The sequence below is a fragment of the Cervus elaphus genome, chromosome 26 (genome assembly GCF_910594005.1).
Source record: "Cervus elaphus chromosome 26, mCerEla1.1, whole genome shotgun sequence".
Taxonomy (NCBI): Eukaryota; Metazoa; Chordata; class Mammalia; order Artiodactyla; family Cervidae; genus Cervus; species Cervus elaphus.
In genome coordinates, this window is record NC_057840.1 from 42,430,889 (window position 1) to 42,453,791 (window position 22,903).

The 22,903-nt window shown below is 48.7% G+C and overlaps 1 protein-coding gene across 1 annotated transcript in view; it reads left to right on the forward strand.

Moving 5' to 3' along the window:
- The first annotated feature begins 7,728 nt into the window (after positions 1-7,728).
- IGF2R (insulin like growth factor 2 receptor) overlaps positions 7,729-22,903 on the forward strand; it is a 101,399-nt gene continuing 86,224 nt past the window's right edge. Inside the window, exon 1 of the mRNA XM_043888128.1 lies at positions 7,729-8,071. Coding sequence (XP_043744063.1) covers positions 7,917-8,071 — 155 coding nt within the window. The 5' untranslated portion in view covers positions 7,729-7,916. The remainder of the gene's footprint in view (positions 8,072-22,903) is intronic.

Here is a 22,903-nt window from a genome sequence, read left to right on the forward strand (position 1 = left end):
TCGACTAAAGTTTTTCACAGACAAAAGGCAGGCAGAGGACGTGGGGAGGGGGGAAGCATCATTGGATCCTGCTCTGTTTCAGGATCACATTCTAGAAGCCTAGAATTTAGCACAATCTGTGGCCAGAGTCATTTCTCTGTGTTGCCATGTGGTTTTCACGCAAGCATCCCTTGGCCTGTGGATCCATCACTTCTCCTTCCTCACCAGCTCATCTTCTCCCTGTGTGTCTCACTGTCTCTGCCCCATTTCTTATGATGGCATCAGTCACACTGGACGGAGCCCACCCTCCTGTGGTAGGATCTAATGAAAACAAATTACTCTGCAACAACTGTATTTCCAAGTAAGGTCATATTCCAAAGTCAAAGGGATTAGGACTTCAATAAATCTTTTTCATGATAATGGTTTAGTGTTTTACTTGCTAAGTCATGTCTGACTCTTTGTGACCCCATGAACCGTAGCCCACCAGGCTCCTCTGTCCATGGAATTCTCCAGGCAAGAATACTGGAGTGGGTTGTCATTTCCTCCTCCAAGGGATCTTCCTGACCCAGGGATCGAACCTGAATCTCTTGTATTTTTTGCATTGTCATGTGGAGTCTTTACCACTGAGCCACCAGGGAAGCCCCACATATTTTTTAGGGACATAATACAACCCATAACACAAGGTCTTGAGCTAATATTTTTAAGTCCTGATTTTTCAAAGGTTTGCTGCAAAATTTAAATGAAATACAGAAGAGTTATGCCCTCTACCATTTGACTTTAGAGTTTCTAATATACAGCTTATGTTCAAGTTTTACCAATTATCCCCAACTGTCCCTTACACATTCCAGTTTTGGTATCTGGGCTCTAGTTAAGGGTCATGCATCACATTTTGTTGTCTTGCCTTTTCAGTTCAGTTCAGTCACTCAGTCATGTCCAACTCTTTGCAACCCCATGGACTGCAGCATGCCAGGCTTCCCTGTCCATCACCAACTCCCAGAGTTTACTCAAACTCATGTCCATTGAGTTGGTGATACCATTCATCCATCTCATCCTCTGTCACCCTGGTCTCCTCTTTCCTTTAATCTTTCCCAACATCAGGGTCTTGTCCAATGAATCAGTTCTTCGCATCAAGTGGCCAAAATATTGCAGTTTCAGCTTCATCATCAGTCCTTCCAATGAATATTCAGGACTGATTTCCTTTAGGATAGACTGGTTGGATCTCCTTTCAGTCCAAGGGACTCTCAAGAGTCTCCTTCAACACCACAGTTGAAAAGCATCAATTCTTCGGCGCTAAGCATTCTTTATAGTCCAGCTCTCACATCCATACATGACTACTGGAAAAACCAAACTTCGACTAGACAGACCTTTCTTGGCAAAGTAATGTCTCTGCTTTTTAACATGCTGTCTAGGTTGGTCATAGCTTTTCTTCCAAGGAGCAAGCATCTTTTAATTTCTTGGCTGCAGTTACCACATGCAGTGATTTTTGGAGCCCAGGAAAATAAAATCTCCCACTGTTTCCATTGTTTTCCCATCTATTTGCCATGAAATGATGGGACTGGATGCCATGATCTTAGTTTTCTGAATGCTGAGTTTTAAGCCAACTTTTTCACTGTCCTCTTTCACTTTCATCAAGAGGCTCTTCAGTTCTTCGCTTTCTGCCGTAAGGGTGGTGTCATCTGCCTTTTCATGCTCCTTTAATTCAGGGTGGTGGGGAGACGAATGGGAAGGGCAGGGCACAGCCATTAAAAGAGTGACACAGCCTTCGAGGACATAACAAAAACTGGTTAGAATCAATTATGTCCAAGATGGCTGAAGATCTGTTTTCTAGTAGACTTTGGGCCTCATTATGCACTCATTGTAATACATTAGCTAAAGGACACACCCATAGGTGCCATCACAGTTCGCATGCTTGACCATAATAGGCCAAAAAGTAGGATGTGGCCCAATTCCTGGAAATCCCTACCCCTTCCACCAAATAACTGGAATAATCCTCCCACTCATTAGCCTATGAAATTATCCAGGCTATAAAAACTAACCACCTCCACATCTCAGGCCTCTCTTGCTTTCTGAGATGGACTTCATTCTGCCTATAGAATCTGTATCTCTCTAAATAAACTATATTTCACCTTATTATGGGCTTCCCAGGTGGTGTTAGTGGTAAAGAACCTGCCTCCAAATGCAGGAGGCATAAGAGTTGCAGGTTCAATCCCTGGGTTGGGAAGATCCCCTGGAGGAGGGCATGGCAACCCACTCTAGTGTTCTTGCCTGGAGAATCCCCATGCACAGAGGAGCCTGGTGGGCTATAGTCCATGGGGTCGCAAAGAATTGGACACAACTGAAGTGACTTAGCAGGCACGTCTGCACACCTTACTGTAGCCTCCTCTTGAGTTCCTTCCTGCACAGAGCCAGTGACTTTCACTTGTCGGCCCAACCCAGGAACTCACCGGACACCTTGGACATGACTATTCTCTTGCTCACCCCTCTGCAACAGTAGTTCTCAGACCATCATGTGTATGAGAATCTCCTGGAAAGCTAGGGATCGAATTTTCTGGAGCCCATCTCCAAAGATTTTGAGTCAGTGGGTCAGAGGGAGGCCCACAAATTGGCATTTCTAACAAGCTGCCAAGTGATGCCAAAGTTGCTGGTCCAAACACACAATTTTGAGAACTGCTGATCTAGAACCAGGGTTGGCAAACTTCGGCTGTAGGGGACAGATGGTAAAATACTTTAGGCTCTATGGCAACCACTCAATTCTGCCACTGTAGGCAAAAGTAGCCATCGACAATACATAAGTGAATGCTGCTACATTCCAGTAAAACTTTATTTACAAAACAGCTGCCTGGTATCTCAGTCTGCTGTTTACTCTTGCCTTTTTGGAGTTGTGGGGTGGGGGGAAGCAGAGGAGGTCTTTCAGAACACTAACATTTTTGAATTGTCTTGTTCAGTTTTTCTGTAGAATGTTTCACAGTCTGGATTTGATCATTTTATTTTTGACTTAGGTTAAAGATCTTGGCAAGAATACCACATAAGTGATACTGTACACTATAGGGGGAAATTGTGAAAGACTTTGAAATGGACTAAAAAAATTATTGGGTAACTTGAGTGGAAAGCTAGATGCTGTCTCATGCAACTTTGTGGGTTATCTGATTCTACAGGGTTTTACAGCTTTCATTATCTTTGAGCTGTTTTACAGTTCTCTAAATTGTGGGATAGTAAAGGTAATGTCTAGGCCTCTTATCTTTAGAAGTGCAAATTTTGTTCCTTTGACATCCATTTAACCTATGGGTCTTAACTAATCTTCCATCTTTTAGGCAACATAACTTCAGCATTCCTGACTGTATGTGTATGTGTTGGGTTGTCTTTGGATTCTCTTTTGAACCCGTTGGAACAGGTTACTGGTTCTCACATTAAAGAGTTCAGTATTATCTTGACACATGTTCATTCTATATCTGCATCTGAGTCACCATTATATTATCTTTTAAATATTATCCATCAGCAATATTTTTCATTGCATCATTTTGTTGTTGTTGTTCAGTTGCTAAGTTGTGTCTGACTCTGCAACCCCATGAACTGCAGCACGTCAGGCTTCCCTGACCCCTACTATCTCCTGCAGTTTGCTCAAAGTCAGGTTCATTGAGTCAATGATGCCATCCAATCATCTCACCCTCTGTTGTCCCCTTCTCCTCCTGCCCTCAAGCTTTCCCAGCATCAGGGTATTTTCCAATGAGTTGGCTCTGCTGCATTTTGTACTCCAAGGCCAAACTTGCCTGTTACTTCAGGTATCTATTGACTTCCAACTTTTGCATTCTAATCCCCTACGATGAAAAGGACGTCTTTTTTTTGGTGTTAGTTCTAGAAGATCTTGTAGGTCTTCACAAAACTGTTCAACTTCAGCTTCTTTGGCACTAGTGATTGGAGTATAAACTTGGATTACTGTGACGTTGAATGGTCTGCATCGTTTTCAGTTCAGTTCAGTCGCTCAGTCATGTCTGACTCTTTGCAACCCCATGGACTGCAGCACTCCAGGTCTACCTGTCCCTCACCAACTCCCAGAGTTTACTCAAACTCATGTCCATTGAGTCGCTGATGCCATCCAACCATCTCATCCTCTGTCATCCCCTTCTCCTCCTGCCTTCAATCTTTCCCAGCAGCAGGGTCTTTTCCAGTGAGTCAGTTCTTCGCATCAGGTGGCTAAAGAGGAGTTTCAGCTTCAGCATCAGTCCTTCCAATGAATATTCAGGACTGATTTCCTTTAGAATTGACTTGTTGGATCTCCTTTCAGTCCAAGGGACTCTCAAGAGTCTTCTCCAACACCACAGTTCAAAAGCATCAGTTCTTTGGTGCTCAACTTTCTTTATAGTTCAGCTCTCACATCCACACATGACTACTGGAAAAAACATAGCTTTGACTAGACAGACCTTTGTTGGCATAGTAATGTCTCTACTTTCTAATATGCTGTCTAGGTTGGTCATAACTTTTCTTCCAAAGAGCGAGCGTCTTTTAATTTCATGGCTGCAGTCACCATGTACAGTGATTTTGGAGCCCCCCAAAATAATTTCTCTCACTGTTTCTGCTGTTCCCCATCTATTTGCCATGAAGCGATGGGACCAGGTGCCATGATCTTAGTTTTCTGAATGTTTAGTGTTAAGCCAACTTTTTCACTCTCCTCTTTCACTTTCATCAAGAGGCTCTTTAGTTCTTTGATTTCTGCCATAAGGGTGGTGTCATCTGCATATCTGAGGTTATTGATATTTCTCCTGGTGATCTTGATTCCAGCTTGTGTTTCATCCAGCCCAGTGTTTCTCATGATGGTCTCTGCATATAAGTTAAATAAGCAGGGTGACAATATGCTGCCTTGACCTACACCTTTCCCTATTGGAACCAGTCTGTTTTTCCATGTGCAGTTCTAACTGTTGCTTCTTGACCTGCATACAGATTCCTCAAGCGGCAGGTCAGGTGGTCTGGTATTCTCATCTCTTTAAGAATTTTCCACCCACAGTTTGCTGTGATCCATACAGTCAAAGGCTTTGGCATAGTCAATAAAGCAGAAATAGATGTTTTTCTGGAGCTCTCTTGTTTTTTTGATGATGCAACGGATGTTGACAATTTTATCTCTAGTTCCTCTGGCTTTTCTAAATCCAGCTTGAACATCTGGAAGTTCACAGTTCACGTATTGCTGAAGCCTGGCTTGGAGAATTTTGAGCATTACTTTATTAGCATCTGAGATGAGGGCAGTTGTGCGGTAGTTTGAGCATTCTTTGGCATTGCCTTTCTTTGGGATTGGAATGAAAACTGATCTTTTCCAGTCCTGTGGCCACTGCTGAGGTTTCCAAATTTTCTGACATATTGAGTGCAGCACTTTCACAGCATCATCTTTCAGGATTTGAAATAGCTCAACTAGAATTCCATCACCTCCACTAGCTTTGTTCATACTGATGCTTCCTAAGGCCCACTTGACTTCACATTTCAGGGTGTCTGGCTCTAGCTGAGTGATCACACCATTGTGATTACCTGGGTCGTGAAGATCTTTTTGTATAGTTCTTCTGTGTATTCTTGCCACCTCTTCCTAATATCTTCTGCTTCTCTTAGGTCCATACCATTTCTGTCCTTTATTGTGCCCATCTTTGCATGAAATGTTCCCTTGGTATCTCTAATTTTCTTGAAGAGATCTCTAGTCTTTCCCATTCTATTGTTTTCCCTATTTCTTTGCACTGATCACTGAGGAAGGCTTTCTTCTCTTTCCTTGCTATTCTTTGGAACTCTGCATTCAAATGGGTGTATGTTTCCTTTTCTCCTTTGTTTTTTGCTTCTCTTCTTTTCACAGCTATTTGTAAGGCCTCCTCAGACAACCATTTTGCCTTTTTGCATTTCTTTTTGTTGGGGATGGTCTTTATCCCTGCCTCCTGTACAATGTCACAAACCTCCATCCATAGTTCTTCAGGCACTCTATCAGATCTAATCCCTTGAATCTATTTGTCACTTCCACTGTATAATCCTAAGGGATTGGATTTAGGTCACACCTGAATGGCGTAGCGGTTTTCCCTACTTTTTTCAATTTAGGAAGAAATTGTGTCATGTTAGGAAGCAGAAAATACTATTTTTTCCAAATATTGGTGCCACAAATTTTAATCACTTGATCAAGATGGTTCCACTAGATTTTTCCATTGTAAAGATATATTTTTCTTTAGTAGAGAAACATCCTTTTAGACAAAGTGAATTTTCTAGCTTGCAATTATTTTTCACCTTATGGCTTCAGTTTCCACTGAAGATCTTTGGCTGTAGCAATTTTAACACGGTTGTTGTGCAAAACATGAACCCTTTTAGGATGCCCTCAGTGGGACATTTGAGCACCCTCTTAGGACCACAACTTTCCTTTCTTGGGCCATATTCCTCTTTGGCAATATCCCACCCTGGCTAAGCTGCAGGCTCTGGGACTGTCTAGCTTGGGCTTAAACTCTGGCATCTCCACTTGGTAGCCATGTGACCAGCAAGCTTTTTAATCTGTCTGTGCCTCAGCTTCCTTTTCTATAAAGTGGGTGCTACGAAGATCTCTCTCTTACAGGATTGTGTTAAGATTAAATGAGCTAAATCAAAACACCAGAACTATACTTGGCACATAATTAACTTGCTCAATAAACGTTAGCTATTACTGTATGTGTTTGAATTTCCGCTTTGCTGCATCAAAGTAGCTTTGCCGCATCAAAGTGGCTTTGCCTAAGTTACTTAACCTCTCTGTGCCTCTGTTCCTCTTTTAGAATAAGGTTCCTGGATTCATGTATGTTTATTGCTAGTACAGTGTCTTATATGGAGTAAGCATTAAAAAAGGATTGACAGGGGACTTCCCTGGTGGTCCAGTGTCTAAGGCTGCATACCTCCAATACTGGGCACCTGGGTTCCATCCCGGATAAGGTAACTAGCTCCTCCATGAGGCAATGAAGACGTGGCCCAGCAAAATAAATAAATATTAAAAAAAAAAAAAAAGATGAACCGTTACCATCGTGGTTATTCTATACAATAATCAGATTATTCTGTATCAGGTAAACTTGAGTTCATGACTTTTCAGATTCACCTTCTTATTCTCACTGTGCCTAGCTCAGCCATTCACAGAGTTATGGGCTTAACAAAATACATGAACAGAGCGATTAAAAAGCTTTTGCTGAGCGGCACTCGCTCGATAGTCACCCTTTTACCTCCTTTATGTTTCAAGTTCCTGTATCTGGGCTGCCTTCCTTGCTGTAGGAAGCCCACGCTTGGGAAATCACATTGCCACAGAAGGTTTGTGAGAGGCTCTGCTGGGTTGTAACGGTGGGAACACCGCGGTGCAGGGCTCAGCGGTCGGCCCCCCGTAGGGCAAGAAACGTGGGCTCCCATTCATTAAGGGATCGAATGTATGGTAACAGGGCTGCGCGGCGGCCTTTACAGCACTTAGGTCTAAACCTCATTTTCCCCTCCCTGTCGGTCGAGGGTGGGAAGCTGGCAGTCCACGTTGGGCAGCACCTCCATCCCCCGAAAGCGCCCCCGGGGGAGACAGGGAGGCTGGGGTCCCGCGGGGTAGCGGCGGGCACTGCAGGCCCGGGTTCTAGCACCTGCGCGCGCGCGCGCGCCGCGCCGCTTCCGGCCGAGCGCGGGGCCGCGCTCACGTGACCGGGCCTGGGCGGAGCCGGGCGGGCGGGGATCACCTGAACAAGGCTGTCACGTGAGCGGGGCGGGGCGGGGGCGGGGCCGGGGCCGGCCGGCGGTCACGTGATAGGCCCCGGGGCCGCCGCCGAGCCCAGAAGAGCCGCGCGCCCCTCGCGCTCCCCCGGCTAGTCCTCAGCTCCTCGCGCTCCTGTCCGTCTCCGCCCGCCGCCCTGGCTGCACAGCCGTGTCCCGGACGCCGCCCCCGGCTGCCGCTCGCCGCTCGCCGGGTTCCGGACGCGCAGCCCGGGCCCGGCGCGATGGAGGTGGCCGCCGGCCGGAGCTCGCACCTGGGGCCCGCGCCCGCCGGGCGCCCGCCGCGGTGCCCGCTCCTGCTGCTGCTGCTGCTGCTGCCGCCGGGCTGGGTTCGCGGGGCCGCGGGCGCCCAGGGCGCCGAGTTCCCCGAGCTGTGCAGGTGGGTGGCTCGCCGGGGCACCGGCTTCGGTCGCGGCGCCCCAGCGCGCGGCGGGCGGGATGGGGGTGCAGGGGGCGCCCCCGGGGAGGGACCCAAGCCATCTCCTTGGGTCCGCCCGTCTCCAACGGAAAGTTGCCGCCGTGCCGGCGAGGGATAAGAGACCCAGGGGGGATCGGTGCCCACGGGCAGGGGGTGGGGGGCGCTCGGCCCGCGCTGGCCCGGGGTCCGCCGTCCGGCCACTTGTGGCTGTCACCAAGTCCAGGGCGGCTTCGTGTGCGTGCGGGCGGCCGGGTGACACCCTGCGGGCGCCCTCATGCCCAGCGGTGCGCCTTTGAAAAAGTTGGGAGGGCGCAGGAACCCCCGACTTCGCTTTGTTCCGACTCCACGTTTCCCCCAAAGTTCCACCAGCTGGGCTTCAGAGGCGCCCCTTAAGGTGGACAGACTCACCCACAGGAATGGCCGTGGAGTTGGGGGGGGGGGGTTGGTATCATTTGATGATTGATTTCCTCCATGTGGGTTTTCCATTTTTAAAGTAGCTTTTTCTGCAGAACTTGACTTTTTTAAAAATCGGGGGAATGGAGGATGGTCATCCAGTATTGGTTTTCGAGACTTCATCCTTCACTTCTGCGAGCTGAACTTCCTGTCTCATTGTTCACATGATGTCATTGTCTCCGGGTGGATTATTCTAGTGGAGTCCTTTGCTTTGGGAACCATGATTGTATAATCGTGGTCCCAGTGAGGACTATTAAGTGTCCTGCCATGGCCGGGAGTCCCGGGGTTGGGGAACTGCCGATTCCATGTATTTTTCTAACCAACCTTCTCTGGACTGTTTAGGATGATGGAAAATACAGCTCTTATTTAATTTTTTAAACCTTGGTGGAAAAGGGGTGAAAAGTTCTGAAAGAGTCGTGGACAAACAAGTCAGCAGTTATCCCAGGCGCTAGCAAGTTACCTCTCAGAATGAAGCGAAGTTTAGCCCACTTGGAGCTGAATTTTGAGTTTGTGGTAAGGTGTATGGGGTTCTTAGTCTTCCTTTGCATTAGAGATGGTCTTATTACCCCCGAATTGAGAACTTGCAGAAATTATTACTCTGAGGAGAGTGAGGCTGAACGCACAATGGAAGCAGAAACGCCCATATTCTTTGTCCTTTTTTGGAAAGGTATTGGGGGGCAGGAGGGAGAGTTAACTGCACATTAGTTTGTAGGCTAGTTAACTGCCCTAAGATACACAGTTACTCATAGAAGCCCCCTGTTACAGTGAAAAGCCACAGTTGCTGACCCAAGGTTAGGCTGTGACTGATCTTTGAAGGAAGACGTTTTGGGGGTAATGGCTACTGAAACCATACGCATCCATGAGAAATGAGCTCAGCTTGGCTCAACGATGTTGAAGTCTTGGTTGCTGGCAGATTGGAATTGATTTCTTAATAAAGTTGGCCTCAAGGGCAGACTCCTACTCTGGCACTGCTTCAAGGGACTCACGCTTTTGCTTTAGGATAGTCATCCCAGCGCCTGGACCGTGGTTCACAAACTCATCTCCAGATGGAACTTGGCCTCTTGGTCAAGTAGGAAATGGCCGTTGTATCTTGAAATGCCTCTCCTCACGGTCACACGTGGGCCTAACTTAGCAAGTGCTTGACAGTGTCCTGGGGGACTTGCATTTTTTTAGCATGTAGCTTCTGTGGTCTTAGGACAGGTCCTTTCTGCCAGGCTTCTGAGGACTTCAGTGCCAGCCAGGTCGCAGCTGGGCGTCGGCACGTTTTTTTCCCGTTACTGCTCTGGTTTCACATTCAGACTTCTCCAGAGCTGCGTTTAACAGTCTCTACTTCAGACCCACTCCCTGAAATTTGAAATTCGTCTTGTTTTTTCCCGTTTCAAATGCATACCTTGGCTTAAACACTGAAGACATCCCCCCCCCGCCCCCCCGCCCCACCCAGGGAAAGGGGTTTTTTAAAAAAAAAATCTGTTTCCTCGAATAAAGTCAGACTGCCTAAAAGTTCCTTCACTGTAGTGCCTATTTGAATGGGAATGTGGGCCGATCATGTCTTGAAGTCCATTTTGAAAAATTCTACCTAGTAGCCCTGAAGCAGGCTGTTTACGGCAGCCTTTTCTGCCAGCCCTGGGCGTCCGTCTGTAAATAGCTGCCCAGGCCTCGCGGTGAGTGTGAAGAGCAGACTTCTGCTCTTGGTGTTTGCACTGCTAGTTGGTGGCAGCGGTCCCCACGGACATGGGGTCACATTCCAAACGTCCGCGAGCTGGTTGCTGGTAACGAGGAACACGTTTTTCCATGGAAGACTCTCCCGGTTTCTGGTGGTTTGGTGCCTGGTGCAGTCCCCAGCTCCCCTCTCGCAGGTTTGGGGCTCCCAGATACTTCTGGCGGCCGCAAGAACCCTGGCAGGCAGGTCTCACGGTCACTGGAAAGGGGGTTTGATTTCTGGGGCAGCGGCCTTTTCTCCCAAATCCAGCTCTCTAGACCCCGGGGGCGGGTACCTTTCGCCTGTGGGCCCTTAGGACCAACAGGAAGGAAGTTGGGGCCCACTTCAGGGAGGCCTGCAGGCCTGCCGTGTGGCCCAGACCCCTCCTGGGGTGAGTGTGGTGGGCAGGGGTCGTCCCCAAGTGGCTCATTATCAGAAGGGATGCAGGCAGCAGAAGAGGGACCGTGCCCGCAGCGCCTTTAGCATCCTCAGCCGGGTGCTGCAAAGCAGGGATGACCACGGCCAGCGGCCCAGAGCGTATCTGCTCTCCCAGCACTTTGAGCACGTGTCCTTTTGGACAGCCTGAGTCGTGTGTTCCTGAAGCTTGGTGAGGATGGATGCACCCAGCGAGTCCTGTGCCGTGGAAGAAGTCGGGGGTTTTAATCCCTTGGCTGATTCTTGGGAGGTGGTGTGTGGGACAAAGAAAGCACTGGATTCCAGAGACCACTGTGGCCGCTGGTGGGTCTGGCAGGCACGACGGGGCTGGGGCGCGGAGTGCTGAGCTGTGTGGGCTGTGCAGAGGCCGGGGGGCAGGGTCTGTGGGGCCAGGAGGTCGGGGGCAGAGGCCAGAGGCTGTGCGGAGCCACCCGAAGAGACCAGAAGGCCCTCCGCTTGTCCACAGCTTCACCCTCTTCCATACGAGATACACTCTGTAAAAGGCCATCCTACACATGCGTGGTAATGGGTGACTTTCCACCCTTTATTTTGGTGTTAACAACATTCTTAATGAGTGAAGGCTTAACAGTTTATACGAGTTATAAAATAATGCTTTGGGCTGTCTTGATTTAAGTAGTTAAGTACCTTAAAGTCTGTTTAGAACAAACTTTCCCCCAATTGTTTCTGTATAAACGCTGCAACTCTTTTTTTATTTATTATATTGAGGACAAGAGAGTAATGAAGCCAGCTGGGAGTTGAGGTTGGTTTAGTTGATGTCTCTAAGGAGACATTTTTTTCCCTGCGATTTTTCCGAAGGAACAGTGCTTATATGCCTAATTTGGGCCACATGTTGAACCTGGATCACATCCATTTGTGTGTATATGTTTCTTGCAACAATAAGTGTGTGTGTAGCCCAAGATTATTAACTGTGGGTAGACACATGCTTTAATTCTTAGACCATCATCCCGACAAAAGTCCCAGGGAATGAACTCCTGATTGGGCTTTATATCTTTTATCAGTGTTTCACAAAGGGAGTTTTAAAAGATGGGGTTGAATGGAATCATTTAGATGTCTCATCTTTATTTTGATCTTGGCATGTATAACTGTGCTGTGCTGGAAAAAGAATTCACGACGGTCGCAGAACTGGGACTGACGGTAGAAGGTAGCTCATTACTTTGCAGATACTGTTCTTTTTCTCCTTTTTTTTTTTTTTTGTTTCCTTTTTTTATTGCCCCAGCCATGAGCCCTCTTGGCCATGACGCCACTAGTCATGGACATGGAGATAGCTGAGATCGGATATACCTGTGAGTCCTTTGTATTTTCCTCATAGCTGACTCATGACCAGTGAGGGACAGAGGCCTGGATTCTTGTTAATGGTGTCTCTTCACCTTTAATCCTGGCAAGGTGACAAAGGACTCATTTATTCTCCAAGTGATCCATCGATGTTTCTTAAGTAGAGGGGAAAACTGGGAGGGGTTAGAGCTGGAGACACCACCAACTGGACAGCAGTGGATCCAGAGAACTGGTGGCCACCCCTGCTCCCCTTTTGCTAATTTTATTTTATTAAACTTTTGAATTTCTTTTGTTAATTTTAAGTAATGTGTAATCTAAGTTTTGATTTTTTTTTTTTTTGGACCCAAGACTAATCTAGATGTTACTAGTTTTTTGGGCTGTTACGAACAAAGCTGTTGTAAATATTCATGTACAAGATTTTGTGTGGACATAGCCTCTATTTTTGGAAAGATACCTAAGAGTGAGATTGTTCAGTGGCTGGGGAGTGAGGGTTGATTTTATGGGAGCTGCAAACTGACTTCTGAAGTGGTTGTCCATGTGGCATCTCCGTCATCAGTGTGAGAGTTCCGGTGTTTCTGTATCCTTGTCAGCACTTGAGCCTATCAGTCTTTTTAATTTTAGCCATCCGATTGGGTTTGTAGTGGTATCTCAGTGTGATTTTAATTTTCACACCCCTGCTGCCTCGTGATGTTGAACTTCTTTTCTTGGACTTATTTGGATGCCTCATGAGGTTGAACGTCTTTCGTGTGCTCATTGACCATTTGAATATCTTTTTGTGTGTGTGTGATTCTCAAAAACATCTCTTGCCCCTCATCCCTGAACACACTTTTTGGGGGACGTGTTTTTGTGCTTTAAGAGTTCTTTATGTTTTTGAAGTCAGGTCCTTCCTCAGGTCTGTATAGTGTATATTTTCTCCCCAGTCTTTGGATTGCTTTTTTTTTTTCCCTTAATGTGTCCTTTGGAAAATAGGTATTTCTTAATTTTGATGAACTTCAATTTACCTTTTTTTTCTCTTTTTAAATCAGGCTTTTTGTAGCCTACAAAATCTTTGTACCAAGGTTTCTCAGCCTTAGCACATCTGACATTTGGTCTGGATAAACATTTGTTGTGGGGTCTGTCCTTTGCACTGTGGGATGTTAAGAGCACCCCATCTTCCCCAGTGGCTCAGTGGTAAAGAATCTGTCTGCCAATGCAGGAGATGCAGGCTCAGTCCCTGGGTTGGGAAGATCCCCTGGAGAAGGAAATGGTAACCTGCTTCGATATTCTTGCCTGGAAAGTTCCATGGACAGTGGAACCTGGTGGGCTACAGTCTGTGGGGTGACAAGGAGTCTGACATGACTGAGCACCCACGCATACATTTCCTGATATTTTATGTAGGAAGCTTGCAACTGTGTTTTTAAGTGAGTTCAGGCTGAAACTTTCTTTGCTGTATTATTCTTGGATGAATTTAGTATCAAGAATGTTTTGCTTTGTGGGAAGAGTCAGTTAGTTTTTAGTATATTGTATGATACGGAATAGTTTTTGTATAGGATGGACAATTTCTGTTCCTTAAATTTTGGTAGAACTCAGTAGTAAAACTGTTTGGGCCTCATGCCTTTGTGGAGATGGAATGTGGTGGAAGCGGAGTTTTGATTACTGTTTCAGTTTAGTCTATTTACTCAGATTCTATACTTCTTGAGCAAGTTTTGATAATCTGTATTTTCCTAGGAAATTGTGATTTTAATTATGTATTCACATATAAATATGTAGCATCTACTCTCATGCTTTTGGAAATACCTTTCGAATCTGTAGGTAAATTTTAAGAATTCTGACGTTTATTTATGTATTGTTTCCCTTAATTAATGTTTACTAAAGATTTTTCTAGTCTTTCTAGTCTTTTCAAAAGAACTAGTATTTATTTTACCATCTTTGTCACCATTAATTTTTTATTTGATTCATTTATGCTCTCGTCAACTTAAAAAGTTTTTTTAAAATTTCTCTGATTTTTCTTAAAAAATTTTTTTTCTTAAAAAAATTTTTAAATTTTCTTAAAAAAATTTTTTTTAGTGAAGTAGAGTTGATTTACAATATTGTGTTACAAAGTGATTCAGTTATACATACATACTCTTTTTCATTTTCTTTTCCATTTGGTTTATTACAGATATTGATTGTAGTTTCCTGTGCTATACACTCGGATTTTGTTGTTTCTCTTTTTTTTTTTCTAATTTAAATTGAAAGCTTAGATCTTTTAAATCAGCTTGCACAACTAAACTATGAATTTACAGCTGTGTCTTTCTTTGCCCTGAGTACTATGCTACTTATGGGTTTTGATACATACATTTTTTTCATCCTTCCGTTCTAAATATTTCCTTCTTGTACCCCAAAATGCTAGCTATTTGAACTTCTTGGATCCACCAGTTTTTAAAAATCTTTCACAATCTAGGTAGATGGAATTTTCCCCTCATGTGGGCAGTAAAAGGGTGAAATTGTGGCCTAGAACCTCGTTGAGTTGCGTGTTCTGTGTGTTTGGAAAAATAAGTTTCTTTCTTTGGGTCAAAGTTTCCTCATTGTGCCTCTCAGCCTTTCTTTATCATAACATACACTTTGTCGTTTATACTTTGTATCTGACTGCCACTGTGGCAGGGTTCCAGAAGAATGTCTTCTGTCCCGTTTCCTAGCCTAGCCGTTCTGTTGGTGGTAAGCTCTTCAACTTTTTCTGTTTCTTAGAAACATTCCAGCAGCGTCCAGAGTTGATGTATTCTCACAGCTGCCTCTGCATCGTTGCCACGACTTCCCTCATCCCTTGGAAGACGTGGAGCTCTCCTCAGATCGCCCTGTGAATTGCTCTTTCCTTGGGCCCAGTTCCTTTGTTGGCGTTTGTCATCTCGTTTTTACAGTCTGGGTGCCCTTGCGACGGCTGGTGCCTCCTGGTTGTGCTCTTTGCGTTGAGGCTCCACTGGGACGCGCGTGGCCTCTTTTTGCACAGCCGTGCAGGATGGGGCTGGGAGCAGTTGTTGAAGCTTGGCTGCAAGTTGCTGGGGGGAGGCCGGGGGATGGGCAGGGCGTTCCTCTGGCTGGCGTGTCCCTGTGGCTGGTCTTAGGTGCTTTTCTGGCCTCCTAAACATCACTCCCAGCCCTGCTCCTGCCCGGAGACAGCTGCTGGACCCTCGCTGATGGCCGCTGGCAGAGGACAGTGTGTACTGCCTGCAGCTGGAGTCCACACGGAGGGGTTTCTGAGTTGGCGGTGGCCAGTCCCCTCTTTCCTCTGCGTCCCAGCTTCCTCCCCAGGAGGGCTGGGAGTGGAGTTTTGGAAGTCACTGTCCTGCTTTCGAATGTGGACTCTTTCTCCCCTTTACTAGTTGTAAAAAGCCTCAGGCCAGTTAACTGACCTGCTGAGGTTTTGATTTTCTTCTGTGTCAAGTCAGGGTGCTAATCACGTTTTTAGGGTGGTGTGAGAACCAGAGTATGTCTAATTGCCTAGCCATCCTTAGTGGTCATAAACGGTGGTGGTGGCGTTGATTGCTTTCTTTCTGCAAGTTAGGGCTCTGTGCTCAGGTCAGTGATATTTTTAGCTGGTTCCTCTGCAGCCCCCCCCTCCCCCCGGGTTCTCTGTTAGTATCCAGGGGATTTTTTGCTTCAACACAAGGGCGTTTCTTCTTCATCCATCCTGTACATTGGCACTCCATGGGAGAGTTCTTTTGAGAAAGAAGTGTTTCCATCATTTAAAGTTTTAAAACCACGGGGCCGTGTGATTCTCAGGGTTGAGTTTGCATCCAGGCTTCTGCGGTTCTGAGGCTCCATCCTTCAAGATTCCTCCAGCTCCTGAGTAGCAGAAAGCCCAGCTCGAGTTTGCTTACACAAGGAGGAGCTTGCTGATAGGAGGTGTGGGGTTGGGGCGGGTGCCAGGTGCCATATGTCAGGTGGCCCCGGGCTCTCTCCTGCTGTTTTCTTGGTATTGCCCTCCTTCCTGTGGTGGCCGCAATAGTCCACCACCGTGGGGGAGTGGGGGGGAGAGAGCCTCCTGATTTCGTTTTTTGGTAGAAGGTCCTGAAGCCCCCGAGGACTTCTGCATGGCTTCTGTGCTCCGGAGGGGCTCAGTCCCTGTCTCCCTGGAGGTGGGGTGGGTCTTGGATTCCAGGGTGTCTGCTGTAGGTGGGGACTGGGCGCAAGAATGCAGGCCAGTGGGAAGCGTTGAGAGAGCCCTTCGCCAGCTTCACGGTGCCGCACGATTTAAGAACCAGCTGCCACAGGCGGGGTTTTGAGGTGCCCAGAGTGGTGCGTCACGCCTATTTCTGTCATCGTGGTAACCAGCGCTGGGGGCCAGCCTGTGTGTATCCTCCATGGCTGGGGTGGGGTTGGGGGGGAGATCCCAGCCCCTCTGGTTTCTGTGACCATGAAGCTTGCCCTTCAGATGGGCCAGAAATCTTGGGTGGGATTTTTATGTTGTTGCTTTCAGATCCTTTTGTGACTCTCTGGAAGGTGGCGTCCCCCCAGGGTGTGGGGGTGGGTAGAATTTTGCACATGTCACACTCTTCATTTTTTGGGGGCTCAGAGATGTAAGAAATCTGAGGTCGTGAAAGTTATCAATTTGAGTTTTGTTTTGGGGTACGGAGGGACCAGGGAAAAATGAAGGAGACAGTGAAGCCTGGCCTTTGCCGGTGGACGGCCAGGGAGGTCTTTTAAATCAGAGCCTGTGTGCTTTAAGGGAATGGCAGCCGCTCCAGCGTTCCCGCCTGCAGAATTCCATGGACAGAGGAGCCTGGTGATCTACAGTCCGTGTGGTTGCGTGCAATTCTTCCCACGTATGTCTGTGCGGGAATAAACATGCAGCGCGCACGTGGAGAGCTCGTCTAGGAGCCGACTGACCGCCCGGTGTTGACTGTGTGTAACATTAATTTGTCACCATCTGTGACTCTCTCTAGTCAAAAACCAGTTAGACATCCTCAAAACACTTGTTCTATACTGAAAGCCACTCCCCAGCACCCCGGTCTGCAAATAGAAACCCCAAACCACGAGCATGGACGTGCTGAAGGGTGGCTTCTTAGAAGTGACAAGGATGTGTCCCCGCTGAGTCACCCCTCCGTGTCCTCCGAGGCCCCTCCGCTGCCGTCTCCGGAGGAGTGTCGCTCATCACAGACAAAGTGAGAAACCCGAGTGGCTGGCTCTCCCCCCTTTTGAGAGTCCCTCCTTTCGTGGAGGCCGGGTGAGTGAGGGAGCCTGGGGAGAGGGGTGTGGGCCGGGGCTGTTGTGTGGAGGCTGCTCCATCCCCGGGGCCTGTCTGTAGGCGGGGAAGGGGGCCTTTTGCTTTTTTTAGGAAGCGCGGGGGTCACCTGCGCATCCGACCCTGGGAAAGGGTGTGCTAGGCAGAGGGGTCATGTTATCGGGTGCTCCAGCCGGGATGCTAGCTGACACGGCTGGGAAGTGGCAGCGGGGCCGTCGTGGATGGAGCAGCAAGAGCGAGAGAGAGGGTGGGAGACGGGAATTTCCGGAGACGGTTGGCCGGGGCCACGTCCCATAGGCCATCAAGAGTGACTCTGGAAGAGAGAGTGTAGGTGTGTCTGACTGAATCCCTTTGCGGTGCAGCAGAAAGGAGCACAGTTGTAAATCAACACCGTTTGAATAAAAAATATTAACAAAGAAAGAATGACTCTGGATTTTATTCTGAGGGAGGCGGGAGCCTGGGAGGATCTTGAGCCCAGGAGTTGACCTCGGGTGGGGACGGCCCGAGGGGGAAGCTGGATTTTTGCTGGACCAGGTAAGCATTTGTAACAGATTGGACCGGGGTCGTGGTGCAGAGTGGTCCGATCCTGGGGAGTTTGAAGGTGGAGCTGGTGGACTCTGCCTAGGACTGGATGTGGGGTGGGGCGGGGTGGGGGGAGAGGGACGGAACTGAAAGGACGGAGCGGGGGGTGGAGAAGTAGGGGCCGCCTGGAGAGAGTGGGTGGAGGTTGGGACAGTGATGGGGGTCATCCCGTGGACGTGCGCGGTGGGGGTGGGGAGCTGGTGTAGCCGCAGTTCTTTCAGGTGACGTGATGCTGACACTGACGTGGCCCTGTGCTTCCTGTTGCCAGCAGTGGGTGGTAGGGTTACTCAGTCGTGTGACCCCAGCACCTTCAGAGCAGAGGCTCTTCTCCTGTGGCAGCCTTGCTGGCCTTTGTGAAGAACTCACCCCTGGGAGTGGCCCCGTCACCATCCGAACTAACCAGCTGAGCTGACTGCCCGGAAAGTAGGAAGGTGGGGGGGCTTCCCTGGCGGCTCCGTGGTGAAGAATCTGCCTGCCAAGGCAGAGGACACAGGTTTGAGCCCCGATCCAGGCTGATCCCATGTGCCGAGGAGAAGCTAAGCCTGTGCCCCCATCACTACTGAGTCTGTACTCTGGAGCCCAGGAACTGCAGTTCCTAAAGCCTAAGCGCTCTAAAACCTGTGTTCTGCAAGTGGAGAACCCGCCACAGTGAGAGGCTTTCACAGGGCAGCGAAGAGGAACCCCTGCTTGCTGCAACTAGGGAAAAGTCTGCACAGCAATAAACTTGGCACAGCAAAAAAAAAAAAAAAAAAAACCACGTAAAGTTAGGAAGGCAGACTTCCTCTTGTCCTAGAGGCTTTGAAGGCAGGGTGCTGGGTCTGTGAGGGTTTGGGGGATGTTGGTGATGGCCTCTGAGGGGACTGAGCCTTAAGGTTTGATCTCTACACTGTGGGCTGAGTTGACCTTAAAGGCAATTGAATTCCGACATCCATGTGATGATTAAGGAGGAGGTGCAGCCTGTAATTCAAGCCTTCGTTCTGCTTTTGAGGAACAGAGTAAGAAAGCACCCAGATTGTAAAAGGGGCCTCACAGAGTAGGGTTTCGGGTTGAAACCCTGGCCTGCGTCCTGGGGCCGTAGAGTCACTGGGGGCAAAAAAGCAGCAAGTGAGCAGCAGGCGGACGGGCCGGCCCTCAGAGGCAGATCTCGGGTGCGGAGGGCCCTGGCCGCCGGGTTCCTGGAAGCCCCTTGAGGAAGAGCGTGTCTGTCCTTTTCCACAAGTTTCCGATTCATCAGGCCTTTGTTCTGGTGGCAGCTGGTGGCTGCGTGGTGCGGGCTTGGGTGGGCCGGAGTGCCCGTCCTGTTCCGAGAGATCCCAGGAGGCGGCTGGTGTGCGTGTGTCTGGGTGTGTGTCCTGAGCTCCCCCACTCTCCGTCTTGAGCTTCATCAGCTCCATGGAACTGGCCCCCAAACCAGGCTCCCACCCCCGTCCTGTCGTTAGGTGACAGTCCTTTCGAAAGGACTTGCCCAGGCCAACTCTCCCTTTCCGCAGACTCAGTTTTTAACCCATCTTTGAGTCCTGCTGTTGATCCAGATGAGAGCTTAGGTGACGGTGCCTCAACAGCTCCACCTTCCCAGTTTTCCTGGTGATGGCTGTGGGGTGGATGACTCTTGGCGACTGGAAGGTGGGGCCCCGACTGCTTAAGTGTGTCCCCCAAGGCTGGTTGCGGGGTGGGGGTGGGATTCAGGCCCAAGGGCGTGGGCACCTTGCAGCTCGCCTGGGTTCCTTGGGGCCTCTCCCGGACACTCAGGGTGCTGGCCTTAGAGCCACGCCTGCCGACCCCCTGGCGCCTCCACCGCTCATGCTGACCGGAGTCTCTCCTCCAGAGTGATCCCTCTCCAGACCACTGGCTTCCTGCTCCCAGCCCCAGTGTAACTACAGGGAGAACCAGAGATTGATGTCTGGCATTTCCTTGCCTTTTTTCCCCTTTTTTTGCTGGCCTCGTATCTTTATCCACAGCTTTGTGGGTTTGTTAGAATAGGAAGTGAAGTACTTCCTATATAAGCTTTGGCCACAATGCTGTACCTAACTCGTGTGTCCCCCCGCGCCTGCAGATCAGGGTGCGTATTCCTTGTGCCAAATCAGATTCTTCTCTCGTCGTGTCAGAAGCAGAGTTATTGACAAGAGGGGTTACATTATGCTCTTGACATTTCTGCTGCAAATGTGCGTTTTGGAAACTCTGCCTTCCTTTCCCGCTGCCGCCCCTCCCCTCGCCCCGCCATCCTCCCCCTTTGCTATTTTAGGAAACCGTTCCAGATTTTCGAGGGTCGGTGGTCTGGAGGGATGAGCTGAGAAACTCTCTGATAATGATAAGAGGCAGTGGTGAGCCAAATGTTCCCTGAGTGTTTTGTTAGAGCCCTTGGACGTAGGCCAGAAGCAGAGAAATCTTTTTTTTTTTTTTGCTGTTCAGGTTGGAAAGACTTTGCATTCCCCTCGTCCCCCAGATTTGGTATTGGCTGCTCACTCTAGATTCGGAAAAACAGTCCTCTAGCCAGTGACCGTGTTATGTGAATTTACTTGTATACCACCAACTTTTTTTTTTTTTTAAAGGAAACCAAATTATAGATTCAGACCTGCTTGTTAATTTTACTGCTGGTTCCATTGTACCTCTAATCTGCTTTATATACTGATGATTGTAGGCCAGTCATCAAATGTTTCACGACCACATGACCATTACTACCATGACCCCAGGACTTGTGGGAGTGAGGGAACTAAGACCTCTAAAGAATATGGACAGAATGAAGGTTCATGGAGCTGCTTTGTGTTGGAGGGGAAGGGACTCAGTTTTCTGAGATTTGGTTTTTATTTTTTTCTTTAAGGTGTTGGGCGTTCCATACATTTTGTAATTAAAGTTTATGTACTTTGTTTTATCTCTTTAAAAAATTTTTTACCTATTTTTGGCTCTGCTGGGTCTTGGCTGCTTTGCGTGGTTTTTCTCCAGTTGCAGTGAGCTGGGGCTGCTCTTCCTTGCTGTGTGCGGGCTCCTCATTGTGGGGTCTCCTCTTGTTGTGGAGCACGGGCTCTAGAGGCAGGGGCTTCAGTAGTTGCAGCTCATGGGCGTAGTTGCTGCTCCTCAGCATGTGGAATCTTCCCAGACTAGGGATCGAACTCACATCCCCTGCCTTGGCAGGCAAATTCTTATCCACAGCACTACCAGGGAAGTCCTAGACTTCATTTTGGATGTTAGCTGTTTTAAGAATTAGAAAGAACCCTACATTGTATTTGCAGAGTGTTACAGTTTTGCAGGTATTCAGTGATGATGTGTACGAAAGCTTGAGAGGTGTCCCATTAAGTGTCAACTAGCTGAGAAGAGTTGTCCAGTTGTAGCCGTCTGGCTTTTTCTTTTGATTTCTCTCTTTTGGACGGACATTGGCACCACGTTCAGTAGAGGTGGCTCTCTGTCTCTCTTCGGGAACCTTTCTGATCTCCAGGCAGCTGTGATGGCCAGATAGATTGGCTTCTTCCTTGCTGCCCCCGGTTTGGCCCCGTTCTGACCAGGTCGGGCTCTCAGTGTGGCTCTCAGACCGTACTGGGCAGGGAGGAACGCCTTGCCATCTCCAGGTTGGTTGACGGTCTGCTGGTCGTCTGCTTTCTTCTAACTGGTGATCTTCTAATTGGTTGCGTGCCAACAACTTCTCAGGATATTATGAAACGTAAACCAAATGAGATTAAAATGGAACCTCCAGGCCGTGGAACAGACGGACTGACTTCTGTCCTTCAAGGTGGTTTCGGCAGAGGCCGTGGGATCACAGTCAAGGGCAGATGGTCTCAAGCTTTCTTGAACCGAGGGACTACAGCCTGTGTCCTCAGTTTATCTGATGAGATGAATCGTCCACCCCCAGGGCCTATCTCAGCCGCAGAGTTCAGTTTGAGATCCGAGATCTCTTAAAGTCATTTGCCTTCTATGTGACTCCTGCGGTCCTCTCACCCCGCTCCCTGCTGCCTCGGTGGTTTGATTGCATGATGTTCCCCAGTTACTGACGGACGACACTGACTGTGGGATTCTTGGCTGAGATTTTGGGAGGGCAGCTGTCTGCTGAGCTCCCGAGTCATAGTAAAGGAGGATGTGACCCTAAGGCGAGGAAAACGGTGGAGACCTGTTCCTTCCTCGTGGAATCCTCAGCCAGTCTGGGTGCTAGAGTGAGGCCAGGGCAGTTGGTGGGAAAGGGGGGGCTGAAGGGATTGATGTTCTTCCCATGGAAGTCAGTTGGGTGAGGGAAGAGAGGCTGCGGAAGGCAGTGTCTCTGGGGTTTGGCAGTTGAGACCATGCAAGAGAGAGAACAGACCTGGACTGGGGCGGGGGCGGGGGCGGTGCATGGTGGAGGTAAATAGCAGCAGCAGTTTAAAATTTAGGCAAGAACTTGAGCTTCCCCGGTGGCTCAGATGCTGAAGAATCTGCCTGCAATGCGGGAGACCCAGGTTCGATCCCTGGGTTGGGAAGATCCCCTGGAGAAGGGAAAGGCCACCCTCTCTAGGATTCCTGCCTGGAGAATCCCATGGACAGAGGTCCCTGGCGGGCTACAGTCCGTGGGGTTGCAAAGAGCTGGACACGACCGAACAACTAACGCCGAGCTCAGAAAAGTGTCTTTTTTTGATCAGCATGATGTGGGGCGGCCTGGATCGTCACAGAAGTCTTCACCAACAGCTTCTCTCCAGGGGCCATGCTCAGGTGCATTCACTCACTCCGGAAATCGACACTCGGGGTCTGCCATTTCAGGGGCATCTATTGTGACAAGACTGAAGCTCCTAAAGTCTCCTGGAATGCTTTGCTAGCTTCAGTGTTATTTACTTAAAAGTAAATATCTAAAAAAAAAAAAAAAGGTGAATAAATGAGGCAGTTGATCTTAGTGTGAGCATTTGCCCTTGGGGCTGGGATGGACCTGGGCTCGTGCCTGGCATCGTCATTTCATAGCTGTGTGACGCTGGGCAGGGGGTTTCATGTCTCTGAGCCATGGAGTCTGACTCTAAAGTGGAGGAATTCGAGAGAGTTGAGTAACCATGTATGGTGCTTGGGCGGCCTACCGTGTAGACTTCAGGGCCTGGGGTGAGAGTTTGCTGTGATCCACACTTAGTCCACTGGCCAGTTTCCTTCCCAGCCTGCCAACATATATTGATTCTGTCCCTGTATCTGT